Here is a 16924-nt window from a genome sequence, read left to right as displayed (position 1 = left end):
GAGGGAGGGAGGGAGGGAGGGAGGGGGAGAGAGAGAGAAAGAAATCTTTAAAAAAAAGAAAGTGTTTTAGGCGAGGAAGTGCTTATTGGCAAGTCACAAGAGACTACAGCTTGCTGAATGAATGGTCACAGCTGAGTAACAGACTGGAGCTGACAGTTCTTAAGTATTAGGCTTTATATTTTCCTAAAATATAAAAAGCTGCATCGTTTCCAAGCCATTTCTAGAATGAAGTTGTATTTTTTTAGGCAGAAAAGGTGGACAAGATGTTGCTGCAGGAGCTCAGCGAGAAGCTGGAGCTGGCAGAGCAGGCTCTGGCAGCCAAACAGCTCCAGATGGATGAGATGAAGCAGACCATCGCTAAGCAGGAGGAGGACCTGGAGACCATGGCTGTCCTCAGGGCTCAGGTGAGATTTAGTCTAGAACCTGACCTGAGTGACATGGTGCCCCAGCACATTTCAACTGTGAGAATGGCAGTGCTTAACGTAACAGTGATTTTTTTTTTTTTATGTTCTTTCTGCCAGTTTCTTCCTCCTGTCCTCCTGTCCTCCTCCTCCTCCTCCTCCTCCTCCTCCTCCTCTTCCTCCTCTTCCTCCTCTTCCTCATTCTTCTTTTTGTCTGTTTTGTCACTACATGGTCTCACTGTTTAGCTCTGGCTGACTTGGAATTTACTATGTAGACCAGGTTGGCCTTCAACTCACAGAGATCTGCCTGCCTCTGCTTTCCAAGTGCTGTGACTAAAGGCCTGCACCACCATGCCTACCCAATGGGTTTTTTTGAAAATGAAAGTCAGGCATGGTTGTGCACACCTGAAATTTCAGCATATGAGAAATAAAGGCAGGGAAATTAATATTTCAAGGCCAGCCTTAGACTCCCAGGTACTAGTATAAGACTGATTTCTAAATATTTTTGTAACTTATACTGTTTATTATAAATGGTGTTTTGAGGAAAGTGGAGTTTTGTTTTTTTGTTTTATTCTGTTTGTTTGTTTGTTTTTTGTTTTTTTTTTTGGACAGGGCCTCGAAAGACAAGCTAGCCATAAATTTGCTATGTAGTCAAGGATGGCCTTGAACCCCTGATCTTTCTGCCTCCACTTTCCAGATTACAGACATGTCCCCATGCCTAGCTTCATATGGGTCTTTTTCTTAAAAATTTCTATTAAATAGAAATACTAGACACAAGTTTAAAAAAATATTGGGCGTGGTAGCATTTACTTGTGATCACAGTGCTGAAGTCCCTGAGTTCCCTGGCCAGCCAGTCTAGCCCACCTTGGGAGATCCAGGCCAGTGACAGACGCCGTCTCAAAAACCAAAGGGATGGCACCTGAGGAGTGACATCTGAGTAACGTCTGAGGTTGTCCTCCCCCTCCATGTGTACGTGTTCACGCATGCACCCACACCTACACCTACACACACACACACACACACACACACACACACGTGGGCACGTGGGGGGGGAGATTACATCATTAAGTGCATTGCTAACTTTAAAATTAAACACTACCATTTTATCTTACAAAAAATACATGAGCAGAATTCTCTCAGGAGGGCCCCAATGTCTTTACATCCTTGTGTTTTTTACTTAGAAGTGATGTCAGTAGTTTCTATGCTACCTGGGGGCTCATTATCACCAGCTGCCCATTGTGGACAAACCCCACAGAGAGGAGTTTGCGCCTGTGGCTTTAATGTCTTTACTAGAGGAACATCATGGGATCCTTGTCTTCCCTGGCGTAGCCCACATGGCTGAGTTTTCTGCCCTGTGGTCTCGTGTCTGGGTCATGACTGTGCATGGGTGCTGGTTTTGGGAGATGCTTCTAGTCATTCAGAAGCTCTGGCTTCTGCACATTAGAGGATATAAACTGCTCTCAGCACGGATACAGGAATGGACAGCACAGAGATTCTACATCAGAGAAGTGAGTCTCCATCATGAACATTTACTGTGCACTGTAAGATGCTGTATCACCCAGAAATGATGGAACCCTCCTAAAATGATGTTTGTTAATATATGTATATTACATACCTTTTGGTAATTATAGTTTTGACATAATAGATTTTTTTTTTAGACATGGTGTCACTATGTAACTCAGGCTGGCCCCAAAGGCTAGAAAACAGGAGTGCAGCACTATGCGAGGCTTAGATTTGTATTTCCTTTAAACAATAATAGATAATATAGCCCAAAGCCATGAAATCCAAAGGCCAGTTTTAAACATAGTAAGTTGAAAACTTGGCACTAGGGAGCTGGAGAGGGGCTTAGCATGTACAGCCCTTGCTCATGAACACATGAGCACATACATACACGAAATAATAATCTTTTTTTTAAGATTTTATTTATTTATTTTATGTAAGTACACTGTAGCTATCTTCAGACATTCCAGAAGAGGGCGTCAGATCTTGTTACAGATGGTTATGAGCCACCATGTGGTTGCTGGGATTTGAACTCCAGACCTTCGGAAGAGCAGTCGGGTGCTTTTACCCAATGAGCCATCTCACCAGCCCTAATAATCTTTTTTTAAAAAAAGAAACCCTGGCACCTGCAGCCACCTGCAGCCACACTAACTGGGTTCCTGAGTGGGAGGCAGGAGCTGTATGGGAGAAAACGGCGAGAGAAATAATGGAGGCCAAGACATATTTTTGTTCAAGGCCCCAAAGTTTACTAAGAGTCTGTGCTTATAAAGAGGGGAGGCCCATCCCTTGCCAATCCATTCTTGGTGCCTGTCACCAGCCTGTAGGTGATGTGCCCATGTGCTGTGTCTCCCGAATATCTCATGGGCCTCAGCAGGTAGCAGTGTCTTGTAGAAGAGCAGTGGCAGGTGACAGAACNATAGAGCCATCTAGGTCGGAAGGCTCCACTCCAGGTGGTCTCATGTTCAGTGGCAGCAAGGTCAAAGCCAGCCTATTCGAGGCTGGGGAGGCTACAAGCACCCAGTACAACAATGCAATCTTTAGTGAGCAATCTTTAGTACATGAGGCAGGTCATGTGACCAACACATGACCTCGTCTGCAGTGACCTGGTCTGCATATGAGCTCTGAGCCACTTAGGGCTATATAGTGAGAGATTATAACACACACAAAATTAAAACAGAATGGGGCTGGGGAGACAGCTGAGTGGTTGATAGCTCACTGGTTGTTCTTCCAGAGGATGTGGGTTCAGTTCCCATTATCTACATGGCAGCTCATGCTGTCTGTGGCTTCAGTTCCAGGGGACCAGGCACCTCACACAAACATACATGCAGGCAAAACACCAATGCACATAAAAATAAATAGACCTTTAAAAAAATAAAGCAAAAGAAGACTTAAAACTGTTATTAAAACAATGTTAGATCACCTCCATTCACTGTGAAATTTGCTTTATATTATAATTTGAGAACAATGAAATTATTCTAATAATATATTAGTTATCTGGTTTTTTTCTTTTTTTTTTAATTTAATTTTATTTGTTCTTTAATATTTTCTACAGTCCAGACTTGATCGCCCTCCCAGTCCACCCTCCAACTCTTCCACATCCCACAACTCTTTCCCCCTATCTCCAAGAGAATGCCCCCATGCCCACCTCTGCCCCACCACACCTCCGCATTCTTTGGGGCCCCAAGTCTCTCGAGGGTTAGGTGCATCTTCTCTGACTGAGTCCAGACCCGGCAGGCCTCTGCTGTATATGTGTCTGGGGCCTCCTGTCAGCTGGTGTGTGCTGCCTGGTTGGTGGCTCAGTGTCTGAGAGATCCCAGGCGTTATCTGTTTTTCTATATGGCAAATTATGCCCAAAGCATAGCAGCTAAAGTAGAACAAACATTTGTCATCTCAAGTGCAGAATCTACGAATGTAGAGTCCAGGAGCGGCCCAGTAGGGGAGGTCTAGCTCAGAGTCTCTCATGGGGCTGCACTAAAAATGGACTTGTCAGTTATTCCAAGATGACTCAGTCACGTGACTGTCACGAGGCCTCCCTACGTGAGCCTCTCCAGAGACCTGCTCACGGCATGGCAGCTGACCCCCTCCAAAGCAAGCGATCCGATCCAGACTAGAGCAATGCATGAGCCACAGGGATTTATGATGTGGTTTCAGAGTCCGCCCCACCCCCACCCCTTCTGTAGCATCTTAGGTTGGTCCTATTGTGGGAATAGACCATAGAGTTTCTCTACCAAGACATGAAGATCACTGGAGCCACCGTGGAGGCTGGTGACCCCACATGTAGAGAACATGTCCAGGAAAATAAGACCTCTATCTAGGTTCAAACTGAGGTTACTAAACATTTCTTTTTTCATACAGTCTTGCCATGTAGCCCAGGCTAGGCTAGAACTCGACATCCTCTTGCCTGTGGAACACTAAGATTACAGGCCGGTGCTACCATGCTCAGCCAGAGTTTCCTAAGACTAAGGACTATTAAGCTCATTAGAAAAGTGACAAGTTTATGTTTCCAGAACTTTTAAAAGACAGGGTCTTGCTATGTAGCCTAGGACTCGTAGCATAGACCTGGACAGACACGTGAGTCTCCTGCTTCTGTCACCCAGAGCTGATTCTGAGGGCTGGTGATGAAGTCAAAGAAGCAACCAACATAAGATCATACACATGTCTGGGATTCAACAAATGATGTATATTTATTTATTTTAAATTTAGCTTAACACCAACATTCTGGTAAGCCATTTACTATATTATTCCTGAATACTATTTTTTATAAAAATTTTACTGAATTAACGATTCATGCATCCCTTAAGCCATTTATATCAGTTCAGTTTAGGTGTTTCCATTGTTGAAAGCACCTACACACACGCAGCTTGTATCTACTGTTTAATAGCGTTGAAAACCACGAATCACCCATTCACAAGAGAAGTCTCGTCATTCCCAAAGCCTGTCAATAGGTCCAGCGTGGACCCTGACCTTGTGTCAGGGTCAGATCATCCCCGAGTCCATCGTCCTCTCCATGGTAACTTAACTTTTCCCTCTAACAGATGGAGGTGTACTGTTCAGATTTTCATGCTGAGAGAGCAGCAAGAGAGAAGATTCATGAAGAAAAGGAGCAGCTGGCCTTGCAGCTTGCAATGTTGCTGAAAGAGAACAATGACATTGAAGATGGAAGCAGGTAAGAGGATGCAAGGAGATTGGCACACAGGCCAGCGCAACAGAGGAACAGTGTACCAGCTGTGTTCTTAGCACACACCGTGAAAATAACATTCTGTGTCCCAGTATCTTACCTGGCTTTAAATTAGCCATCTTAAAAAAATACTTACCAAATTCTAACTTTAAAATTTTATTTTTACTTACTTTGTTCGTTAGTTTTGAAACCGGTCATACCCTTTAACCCAGCACTCAGGAGGCAGAGACAGGCGGACATCTGAGTCTGCCTGGCCTACAAATGGAGTTCCAGACAGCCAGGGCTACACAGAAAAGGCCTGTCATTTAAAAAAGGGGGTGGGGTGGGGGGCTGCAGAGATGGCTCAGAGGTTAAGAGCACTTCCAGAGTTCAGTTCCCAGCAAGATCTGGTGCCCTCTTCTGACCTGCAGGTGTATATGCAGGCAAAACACTGGATACATAATAAATCCATCTTTTTTTAAAAAAGAAAGGAAAGAAAAAGAAAAGAAAAAAGTGAGTTGGGTTATTTCCTGATTTTTATACAGCCCAGCTTAGTATCTTTATATCACAGTCCAGCTTAGTATCTTTATCACGTTCTGTCCTGGTTCTAGTGGTTGCTAAAAACCAAGGTAGTCTTTTGTTCTGGGTGGTTACTTGTCGTCTGGCACTGAGGGGTTCAGTGCCCTGTGCATGCTAGCGAGCACTCAGCCCTGAGCTGTATCCTCAGCCAGGGTCAGTTTTCTTAGGAAGTTCAGCCTCATGGTTTTGACTTGTTTCCCACACGCACCCTTCTGGTGGCTGCTTGCCGGTGTCGTCCTGCAGGGCTATAGAATGTCACAGCTGGTCTTGCTTTTGATTCCAGTAGACAGTCCCTGATGGAAATGCAGTGCCGGCACGGGGCGAGAACCAGTGACTCTGACCAGCAGGCTTACCTGTTTCAAAGAGGTGAGTCACCTATGAGCTGGGATTTCAGATTGCACTGTAGAGAATGGCTCCAGAATCCAACCAGTCAAAATACAGCACCGCTCGGTTCCCCAGAATTCAGTCCCTGGGAGCTTCTCCATTCATTCAGCCCAGCCTCACCCAGCCGGGTAGTACCACATCGCTCCAGCGTCTGCTAGCCGACCCGAATGGCCCTCTTCAGCTCCTCCTGAGCCTCTGTTTGCTTCTCTGAGAGGGTTTGGCTTGGATTTACTTAGTTTGTGATGCTGGAAACTAAACCCAGATCCTCATGAAACGCTAGACAAGTCCAGGTCTGAAGAAATGCATGGTGCTAGATTTATGATGTGGTGGTATCAGTACGTGAGTAACAATGTTCTGTGAATTATAGTAAACTATCAAAAGAAGGATTATCCTCCTTGATTTTTCATACAAAAAAATTTTCAAAGACCTAACAAAGCTAGGGTAAATGTTAATGACAATGCTCTACTAACAAGATGCCATCTTAAATTCCCCAGACGGTAAAAAGGTCCCTAATAGCCGGGCGTGGTGGCACACGCCTTTAACCCCAGCACTCGGGAGGCAGAGGCAGGTAGACTTCTGAGTTCGAGACCAGCCTGGTCTACAAAGTGAGTTCCAGGACAGCCAGGGCTATACAGAGAAACCCTGTCTCGAAAAATAAAAAAAATTAAAAAATAAATTAAAAAAAAAAAAAAGGTCCCTAAGTCCTAGAGCAGCCCGAGTGCCCCTTACAGTCTGCCTGCCCTACCCTGGTTTCTGTTGCTCTAACACCCCAACAAGACAAGGGGAGGTGTTAACTCACATTCCCAGGTAGGTAGGTTATCATCTATCATTGCAGGAGAGTCACACCAAATCCACAGTGAAAAGTAGGTCTCTGCATGTCATTCTGTATTTCCTGTCTGTTCCTCCCTCTCATGCCCCCCCAGCAAAGTCTTTTTATAGGAAAGCAAGTTAAAAATAAGTTTAGCAGCAATGTGATTCATGCTTGTAGTCCTAGTATGTGAGAGGCTGAGACAGGAAGATTGAGAACTCCAGGCCAGCCTGGGCTAGTCTATCCCAATAAATAAATTATAAATAGATAAATGATTAGTATGCATATATGAATGTATCACAGTGAAACCCACTGTTTTGAATAATTACTATGCACTGATAAAGGAACTAGAGAGATGGATGCCCGCTGGTCTCCCAGAGGACCAAGTTCAGTTCCCAGCTCACATCTGCCTGGAACTGCAGCTCTAGGGGCTCTGACTCCTTCAGGTTTCTGCAGGCACCTGAAGACACATAGCACACACTCAAGCACACATGAATAAAAAAGTAATAAGTCTTTTACATATAAGTATATACTGACTAAAACCAAAACAGAAATCCCAAATCACAAAATGAATGCAAACATCTGCATCCCTGGAGCATGCAGAGGACAGAGCTCATGGGCTGACATCATAATGACCTGGGATACTCTCAGCGTCAGTAGGTAAAGGCTGGCCTGTCTCAGAGTGACAGTCTACAAGTCAACCTGTGGCCTCCACACGTGCATGCCCAGGTGAACGTGCCCACACACATGTTCTTACAAACATCTATGCCACTCCCCACCCCACACAAACTTCTTGCTTCAGTGGTAACATGCTGAACGAACCTAAGGCCCTACTTTGACTCTCAGTATTGCAAATGAATCAATAGAAATGTCTTAAATTTGTTTGCCACAAGTCATCTATTAGCCTTGTATATTATAAATTTAAAGCCAGGCGTGGTGGCGCACGCCTTTAACCCCAGCACTCGGGAGGCAGAGGCAGGCAGATTTCTGAGTTCGAGGCCAGCCTGGTCTACAGAGTGAGTTCCAGGACAGCCAGGGCTATACAGAGAAACCCTGTCTCAAAAAACCAATAAATAAATAAATAAATAGATAGATAGATAGATAGATAAATAAATAAATAAATAAATAAATAAATTTAAGTAATATGCTTTGAAGAAAACAAATGTTAGAGGTCATTTTCTTTTTCATACTCAAACAAAAATAAAAAGACAGTTTGGGAGCTGAGTCAGCTACTTGACTGAGACTAAAAAGCCGAAAGTTTGATGTGTGCAGGTCAGGTAAGAGGGGTGCCCTGGGAGCAGAAGCAGTTTTCAGCATTAGTGGAGAAAGTTAATGATCAAAGATTTATGTAGAGTTGGGATGCATTTCAAATATGTTTTGTAAAGAACATCATGACAGTGTGAACATGTGGAAGGAGGAGACTGGTCTCATCATGGTGGGCAGGAGGCAGAGATGAGGCCAGGGCCAGAGCTCTGAGCCCCAGCACACTTGCCGTGACCTACTTCCACCTTCCAAAGGTCCCACAGCTTTCCCGAAATAGTGCTGCTGTACCCGAGGATCAGCACGTGAGCCCCTGGAAAGGTGTCCTTCCTTCCAGACAGACGGGCCCTCAGTTCTGCGGGACCCCTGGGGCCTGAGGCTGTACCTGCTGCATCTCCACCTGGTCTCCCCACCTTGTCCATAGCCCAGCACAGAGTCCTGGAGGGTTCTCCATCAACGGAATCAGGAGACTGCTGTCAGCATGAGAGAGACAGCATGTCCTTCCAAGGATCCTCCCCTGCTCTTCTCATCGCTCCCTCTTTGGTTTATAGCCTCACCAATGTCTTACTCTCCTGCGTATTTAATTCTTAGTAGACCATGTCTTGTCCTATCCCTAGAAGTGTAACTGTGTTTCCCAGACCTTGAACTACAGATGGGATTTAAGGAACAAACACTAGTTCTAGTTTCTCTGTGTTCATAGTGATGATTTCCACTAGTGACCCAAAAGTACGCATTTGTACACCACTCAAGGCAGATTCCTAAGTGTGACAGATGCTCACATCCATTACTAAGTCCATCCCAAAGTGCTCTTGAGATGGAGCTGGCTGACGGCACATGTCACTTCTGTTCCTCCCAGGAGCCGAGGACAGGAGCTGGCAACACGGGCAGCAGCCCCGCAGTATTCCGATTCACTCATGCCCCAAGTGCGGGGAGGTCCTGCCGGACATGGACACGCTTCAAATTCATGTGATGGACTGCATCATCTGAGTGTTCTCTCCACTCCCCAAAGCTCTTGGTAAATGCCAGATTTCTCCTCCAACAGTTGTACTTCTGTCTTCTTTATTGTCACACAAATATTTTTGACACACTATCCTTATTTCTGGAGAAAGAAAATGTACCCCTCCTAAGGAGAGCATCATCTGGACCGACAGGAAGTCACAAAGAAGAATTAATTAGCACCCTTCCAAATGAGACAGCCAGTGTTTTTATGTTCTGCTCATGAGAGGCGCTGAGAGCAGTCAGCCAGAATGGGACACCATGTAGCCACGCTCATGAAATGACATGGGAGAAACTCCCTGACGGGTGAGAACTGTAAGAGGCAGGAAATTGAAATGGTATGGAAACATGGCTGCAGTATTTTTCTAGGTACATCTTCCCTTAGCGGGCATCTTGTTCTGTGGATAATTATGTGAAAGTTACATGGGCTTTCTCTGACTAAACACTGTAGTATCTGTTGATTCCAGGACAGGTGAGAGATAGGGCATGCTCAGGACTGGAGTACTTCTCCCAGCTGTTCAGTCTGACATTACACTCAGTCTCTGTACTGGAGGTGTACAGGCTGGTACAGTACATAGTTCAAGTTTTAAAAGAACAGCTATTTTCTTCGCAGATGAAGTAGTAGCTTACAGACGTCAGTTGTTACAGAGTAAACTTTTGCGACATGTTTGTTTCACTGCTCACACATAACCAGTAACACTGTAGTCTGTATATTCTGTATTAAGCTCACCAGACTTAATATAAGCTTAATACTGAGATGTTTTGATCAGTATAAATAGGAGCTGGTCCTTTTAATAGAGGGCCAGTGCATGTTTGAATGAGATCCCTGATAAAAAGGTAAACAGAACCATGTGTGGTGGTGCACAGCACACCTGCAGTCCCAGCACACGGGAGACCGAGGCAGAAGATCGCCAGACAGGTCTACACAGAATAATGGGGATTTGCCAAAGTTTGTGTTAAAGTTAGCAAGAACTAAACAAGTCCAAAAGTAAACAGCACCAAGTCCTAAAACATTTAAGAAAATTGTCTTGTGTTTACCATAGTTCATTCATCTCACTGGAGCATAATAGTCAGATGGCAGTTAACCCTCACACTTGACCAGTTACCCCTTCCAAGACAGTAGAACACTGTACTGTTCATCAGCAGTTAGATTAGCTCCCCCCCTCAGGCCCTAGGGACAATGCTAATGACATTTCTAAAATGACAATGACATTTTTTCTTTTCTTATTGTTTCTAGTATAAATTTCTTTACTATTTTATACTAGATAAAGTAAATTTCTATAGTATCCCAGATACAAGAGGAAACCAAACCGTTTCACAATGAAGTTACTGGGAAACCCTTTCACTCTGTTCAAGTATAATTATCTGATAAATCCAAACTGTGAGGTGAAAACTCAAATGGTCTTAGTAAGACTATGACCAAAACATTTGTTTGATCATGAAGAGGATTACAAATGAAGGCAAGTCCAGATTAAGACTTGGAGATATCTATGCACAGCATCTTGTTTGTTTGTTTTTTGTTTTGTTTTTTCGAGACAGGGTTTCTCTGTGTAGCCCTGGCTGTCCTGGAACTCACTTTGTAGACCAGGCTGGCCTCGAACTCAGAAATCCACCTGCCTCTGCCTCCCAAGTGCTGGGATTAAAGGCATGTGCCACCATGCCCGGCTTGCACAGCATCTTCACAGCAGCTAGGATACAGTGCAACCTAGGTGTCCATTCGCTGTGCCTGGATAAGGGAACACAGTACACAGATGCAGTGGAGTAGTACCCAGCCTTGAAAGAGGAGGGGATTATATCACTTGATAACATAGATGGACCTGGAGACATCATGCCGAGTGAAATAAGTCAGTCATAGATATCATGTGATCTCACTTACATGTGGACTCTGAAGAAACTTAGACGTTGGGAGGCAAACAGTGGGTAGCAGGACAGGAGGGAAGGTGTGGGAAGGGCAAGATGCTAGTCAATGGTACAGAGTCTCGGGAGGGATAATCTGTAGTGATCCACTGTACAGAATAGTGACTGTAATCATTTGTATATTAAGGCTCAATCACCAGTTTAGTAAACACCTTGTAAACCCTCTGTGTGTTACCTGATTTATTTAATCTGCCATCTGCTCTAAGGCCTTGCTGAATGTTACAAGTCATAGGAGTTTTGTGCGTGTTATTTTCTTTCTTTCTATTCAGGGTTGCACTGTGTGGCCCCAGCTGTCCTGGAACTCATTTTGTGTACCGGGCTGGCTTCAAACTCACAGAGATCCACCTGTCTCCCTCCTGGGTGCTAGAACTAAAGGCATGTGCCGGCACACCTGGCTTATGCGTGTTACTTTCCTGCCTTTACAGTCATCACCCACATTTTAATAGCATGGTTATCTGCACGTGTTAATCAGACTTTTGCTGCTGTGCCTAAATACCTGACCAAAACTGGAAAAGGAAGAAAAGTATCTCATGGCTCAGGGTGTCAAAGGTTTTGGTCCTCCCCTGCCACGAACTCGACAGGTCCCTCAACCCATGAAAGAATCAGGGTCCCGGTAATCAGGTGGGCAAAGAGTTAGTGAAAATTAACAAACAAATGTGAACACAAGGGAGTGTTGGTCTGAATGTAATTTCTCAAAGTGAGCATCAGACTTATAATACAGAAGAAAAACAAGGAAGCTAGGCGATACATCAGGCAAGGTACACTGGGATGCATAATGGCTCTTTACACAAAACAGAGAAAATGCATTACATAAAAGCTGGCAGGAGGGCTGGTGAGATGGCTCAGCGGGTAAGAGCACCCGACTGTTCTTCCGAAGGTTCTGAGTTCAAATCCCAGCAACCACATGGTGGCTCACAACCATCCGCAATGAGATCTGACTCCCTCTTCTGGAGTGTCTGAAGACAGCTACAGTGTATTTACAATAATAAATAAATAAATAAATCTTAAAAAAAAAAAAAGCTGGCAGGAACCAGGCAGTATTTACAACTGAGATAAGATCAGCCCTATCGAAAATCAGCTATTCACAGGAGCCAGGTGAAAGGGCTAATATGCCCAGGTGCAATACTAGTCTATTGCTAAACCCACCACTAGGGGACCTTTAGTAAATACCTAATTATGCTATTCCTCTGGGCCTAGTGAAAAACATGCACCAGGGAAGTTCTGTTCTGCTAACCTTTTCATGAATAATACAATACTCTAGTTCCTCCTTAAACCACAACCCACCTTCTTCCTAGACCATTGTAAATTCCTGCATATGGGAGTGACTTGACTGTTATTCTAAGTTTACTTTGTAGAACTTGCCCTGAGATTTCTAGCTCTTTTCCAGTAAATTGTAATGCCTGATTTCTTTCACTATCTCTCTGTCAACACTGGAGGCTTTTTGTCTGAATGAGTAGCACTCTTACAAAATTCAAAGTCCAAGGTTGGCTCAACGATTTCCTAGGATATTGAAACACTGGTGGAGGCTAATCTAACTTAGCAATATGTCAAATCATTCCTTGGAGGCACTTATAATAAAACAATATTGAAGAAAAGCACATAGAACCATTCACCAACTAACATAGGGACAAGTTTGGAGCATTCGTGCTATGGGATGCCAAGACTCCAGGAGACTTAAGTTTCCATGAAACTTTTTGCCCCAGGACTGCGTCCAAGCTTTTGGGCTTGCCACGCAGACTTCACTGGAGTGGCTGTGGCACTTCCCATTGGGAAGGCTGTGGTGGAACTGGGCAGCTTACACCATGGGAGCCCAGGAAGCAGAGAGAGATGCCTGATCCCACTGGGCTCCCCACCTGCCAAGTAGTACTGCCCATGTTTAATGTCAACCCTTCCCTCTCCAGAAACTAAGGAAAGAGGTACGAATTTCCAGGGCGCTTTGCAACACCAGGCACAATGACAATCAAAGTTAGCAACTATCATATTACTCTCAGAGCAAAGCCCTCAGGTTGCCAGGCTTACAGGGCAAGCACATTAGCAACTTGGTCATCTCACCAGTCCCTCATCCTTATTAATATTTGCTGTCTGTCCATTCAGCTGTCTGTCTGTCCTTCCTTTTCCTGATGATAATAGCCATCTTAACAGACAAAATAATATATATGTTATTTGGCTTTGTGTTTTCCCCATGAACAGTTATCTTGAGCCTTCTATATACCTCTTGGCCACTTACAAGTGATTGGAGATATGTCCACTCTAGTTCTTCGACCGTTTTTTTTGTTGTTTTTGTTTTTTTTTTTTTTTTTTGGTTTTTCGAGAAAGGGTTTCTCTGTATAACCCTGACTGTCCTGGAACTCACTCTGTAGACCAGGCTGGCCTCGAACTCATAAATCTGCCTGCCTCTGCCTCCCAAGTTCTGGGATTAAAGGCGTGCGCCACCATGCCCGGTGACCATTTTCAAGTTGCATTACTTGGTTTATTGGGTTTTATTCCATTTATGGTAGCTGATATTTTGTACATTAACCACTTTGTGTACACACACACACACACACACACACACACACAGTTTGCTTTGCAAATATTTCCTTTCATTCTGTAGTTGATCCTAATAACTGTTGGTTATTTCTTTGGCCAGGCAATCTTCTCCTATTCTGATATAGTTGAGTTCCTATTTTCATTTCTCTTCTTATACTTTTAATAAATGACTAATAGTGAGTGACTGTTGAACACCCAGATTAAATAGAACATCTGTATTCCCCAAACCAAGGCACAGAGAATATCACAAGAGGAAATCAGTAGACGGGAGGGGTGTGATGATATTCTGGCTGCTGCACATTCTGACACATGACAGGATTCTCATGAATATTCCCTCATGGATGGGGGAAGTGCTCCCAGTGTCCTCCCTTCCTTAAACTATTGACAGTTAATGTGTCTCCAGAGGAACGGGGTGTCATTCTCCTTCGTGTAACACTGGTAGGTTTCCCACACATTACTAAGAAACCCCCCTCTGCTCATGCAGGCAACCCTAGTGAAACTCAGTGGGTTTATAAAGGCATGGCTATCAGAGGAGGATTAGTTGGAAAGATCAGCAGGAAAGGGTGGGAACAAGACAAATAATGGAGGATAATCTGATTAAAGACATTCAGGCATAGAATTTTCAAAACACATTCTATACATGTAAATTTTTCAAGATGTCGGTTCTAACTTCTATGTAATTCCAGTCAAAAGTCCTGGCAAGCTATTTTTTGGGTATCAACAAAGTTTTAAGTGGGAAGGTATTATAAAAGACCTGAAATGGCCAGTGCAGTATTGAATAATGAAGTCAAAGACTTTCCTAATTTTCTGGTTGTTGCTATTGTTTTGTTAGTAAATTGCATTTATTATTTAATGTGTGTGTGTGTATATATATGTAGATATATATGTACATGTTTTTCAAATACCCTCAATACACTGGAAAACTACAATCAAGACTAGAGTATTGGCAATGAAACAAAATGGAATTGCATGCCCAAAAAGAAGCAAGCCCACACAGATGCAATCAACTAATACTTGAAGATGAGAGCGAGGCCACATGAAGGGCAGGGGCTTCAGGATGAAGACAGCTTGTTGTCCTTCCCACTTTGGCTGTTTTGATCATTGGTTCCTCTTCTAACCAGTTTCTGACCTTCTGTACCAAAGGCTCCTGAAAACTCACTCTGTAGACCAGGCTGGCCTTGAACCCACAGAGATCCCCACCCATCTCTGCCTCCAAAGTACTGGGATTAAAGTGTATGTCGCTACCACACCCAGCATCAGAAGCTCTTAATTTGAGAAGCATCTGGATTAGTTTCCAGAAAGTATACAAACCACTGAAAAGCATACAGACTCTTAATGTACGTGTTTTACTAGAAAGGGGAAAAAACCCTACTAGATTATTATTTTCTCAGAGGTCTGTGAGCACCTCCTTCCCCCAATTAAGAGCCACTACATGGTGCAGTTTCTAGTAGCACCACTTGGGAGGCTGAGGTAGGAGGAATACCAGGAGTTCAAAGCCAGCCAGAGCAACACAGCAAATCATAAAAACAAAAACAGCAAAACTGACCCTGCAGTAGTTTAAAGCTGATACGTGGGCCTCGGTTCTTCTAAAGAGAGTGCAGCCTTTCTTCAGAGCCTCAGATTGAGGAGAGCAAGCAGCTCCTGGGCCCTTCTTCATCATTCTCTTAGTGCTATGCTTTAGATATGAAGTGTCTTCCTCAAAAGCTTCTTGCATTGAAGGCCTGGCCCCCAGGAGAAGCAGTGTTCAGGAGAGGAGCTTTCAGATCATGTGGGTTAATCCACTGTGTACTCCAGGTTTGAATAGAGTACTGGGAGCCAGATGGTGTGACAATTTGGGAATTTTGGTTTCTTTTTAAAAAACACAAAAATAAAAATAAACAAAAATATCTTAATATGTCTTGGTGTGTGGAATATGGGGCTGCTTCATCTGTGACAGCAGCTGACTATGGCTTGCCTCGTGCTGTGGTGGCGGTGTGATTTTGCCAGCTGTAGATGGTTTCTTCGATTTTGTGGTGTTTGGAATTCTGGGGATTTTTTGGAGGGTGTATAAATGCCAGAAACCTAGTGGGTTGTTGGTTGATGTTGGCCCCAGTTTGTTTGTTAGCCACGTGTAACAAGAAACAACAAGAAGAAACTAGATATCCTGATGGCAAAACCAAACTTGTGCCAAGGAACTTGGACAGCCCTGATCAGCAGGAAGTAGTCTAGCAATGTCACTCCGTTTCTGAGCCCTGACTTTATTCAGGGATTTCTTTCCTTTACTCTATCCTTTTTTCTTGCATCTAGTGTTGTAGGGTTGAAAGGGTGGAAGAAAAAAGAACAAAGTAGCAAAGACCAGCTACAGTGGCACACACAGCTACAGTGTCTTAGCGTTTGGGAGGCAGAAGCAGGTGGATCTCTGAGTTCAAGGCCAGCCTGGTCTACAGAGAGCATTCCAGGACAGCGGAGCCAAAACAAAAGACTCCTGGGAGATGGTAGCACTTTGTAGGCGGGGCCTAGCTGGAGGAAGTGGTCACTGAGAACAGAAGTGGTAAACTTGTTCTTGGCCTTCCTGTCTTCCTGCTTCCTGGCTGCATGAGGCGAGCAGCTCTGCTCAAGCACACCAAACCTTCCACTATGATCAGCCCTATCAACATACCCTTCTGCCTCACCCAGCTCTGGGAGGAATAGAACCAAATCTGTCCTGCCTTAAGTCAGCTCGGGTATTTATAGTTTGATGTTCTCAGTCATGATTTCTATTTTCTTCTTGTAAACCTTCCTGCCTGAAGTTGTCACAGAACCGAGAAGTCTAACATATACAGATGCCATTATGAAACCAAATGGACTCCATTGTGTCCGTTACACGTGGACTTGCCATGTTCCCTGCTAAAGTGCATCACCTCAAGTAACAACTAGTTGCACCAGTCAGAACTGGATCAGCTAGCCTCCGTCTGACTGCCCGCTGCCGTCTCTCTCTCCTCAATATCCCACATACATTGGATTCTGGATTTATTTTTCCCCAAAATCTCTTCCTCCTCTTTCCTCAAAATTGTCACCAAACCAATTAATACAAATTGCTTGGCTCTCCATACCCATTTGCGCTTGAACACTTAGATTGATGCTGTATCCCATTCCTGGAATCCCATGGGAAGCAAAGGTTACCTGTAACGTCACAGGGAAGAAAGGAACTACAGAGGACCAACAAGACCTGGCCTATCTAATTATTGAAGTGTCTCTATCACTGTGAAATTTTCACACCAGAATTACTACTAATCCTGGGCCAGGAGCACAGGCTTTGATAACGATGAGATGGAGCTCATGAAGGGAGTGTTAGTACCCATGATAAAAGAAGAAAACTCCGCTGGGCGTGGTGGCTCACACCTTTAATCCCAGCACTTGGGAGGCAGAGGCAGG

General features: G+C 44.2%; 1 protein-coding gene across 2 annotated transcripts in view; it reads left to right on the top strand.

Moving 5' to 3' along the window:
• Optn (optineurin) overlaps positions 1-10656 on the top strand; it is a 44681-nt gene extending 34025 nt beyond the window's left edge. The window contains exons 11-14 of one of the 2 annotated variants that reach the window (XM_029547689.1): positions 246-404; positions 4937-5067; positions 5924-6003; positions 8946-10656. In XM_029547689.1, coding sequence (XP_029403549.1) covers positions 246-404; positions 4937-5067; positions 5924-6003; positions 8946-9076 — 501 coding nt within the window. In that variant the 3' untranslated portion in view covers positions 9077-10656. Of the gene's footprint in view, positions 1-245; positions 405-4936; positions 5068-5920; positions 6004-8945 lie in introns of both variants that reach the window. The other variant, XM_021215935.2, reaches the window with a different exon arrangement.
• The last annotated feature ends 6268 nt before the right edge of the window (positions 10657-16924 follow it).

This window comes from Mus pahari, chromosome 16 (genome assembly GCF_900095145.1).
Source record: "Mus pahari chromosome 16, PAHARI_EIJ_v1.1, whole genome shotgun sequence".
In the NCBI taxonomy this organism is placed as follows: domain Eukaryota; kingdom Metazoa; phylum Chordata; class Mammalia; order Rodentia; family Muridae; genus Mus; species Mus pahari.
Note: the sequence above shows the minus strand (reverse complement) of the source record. Positions and strands in the feature narration are given on the sequence as shown.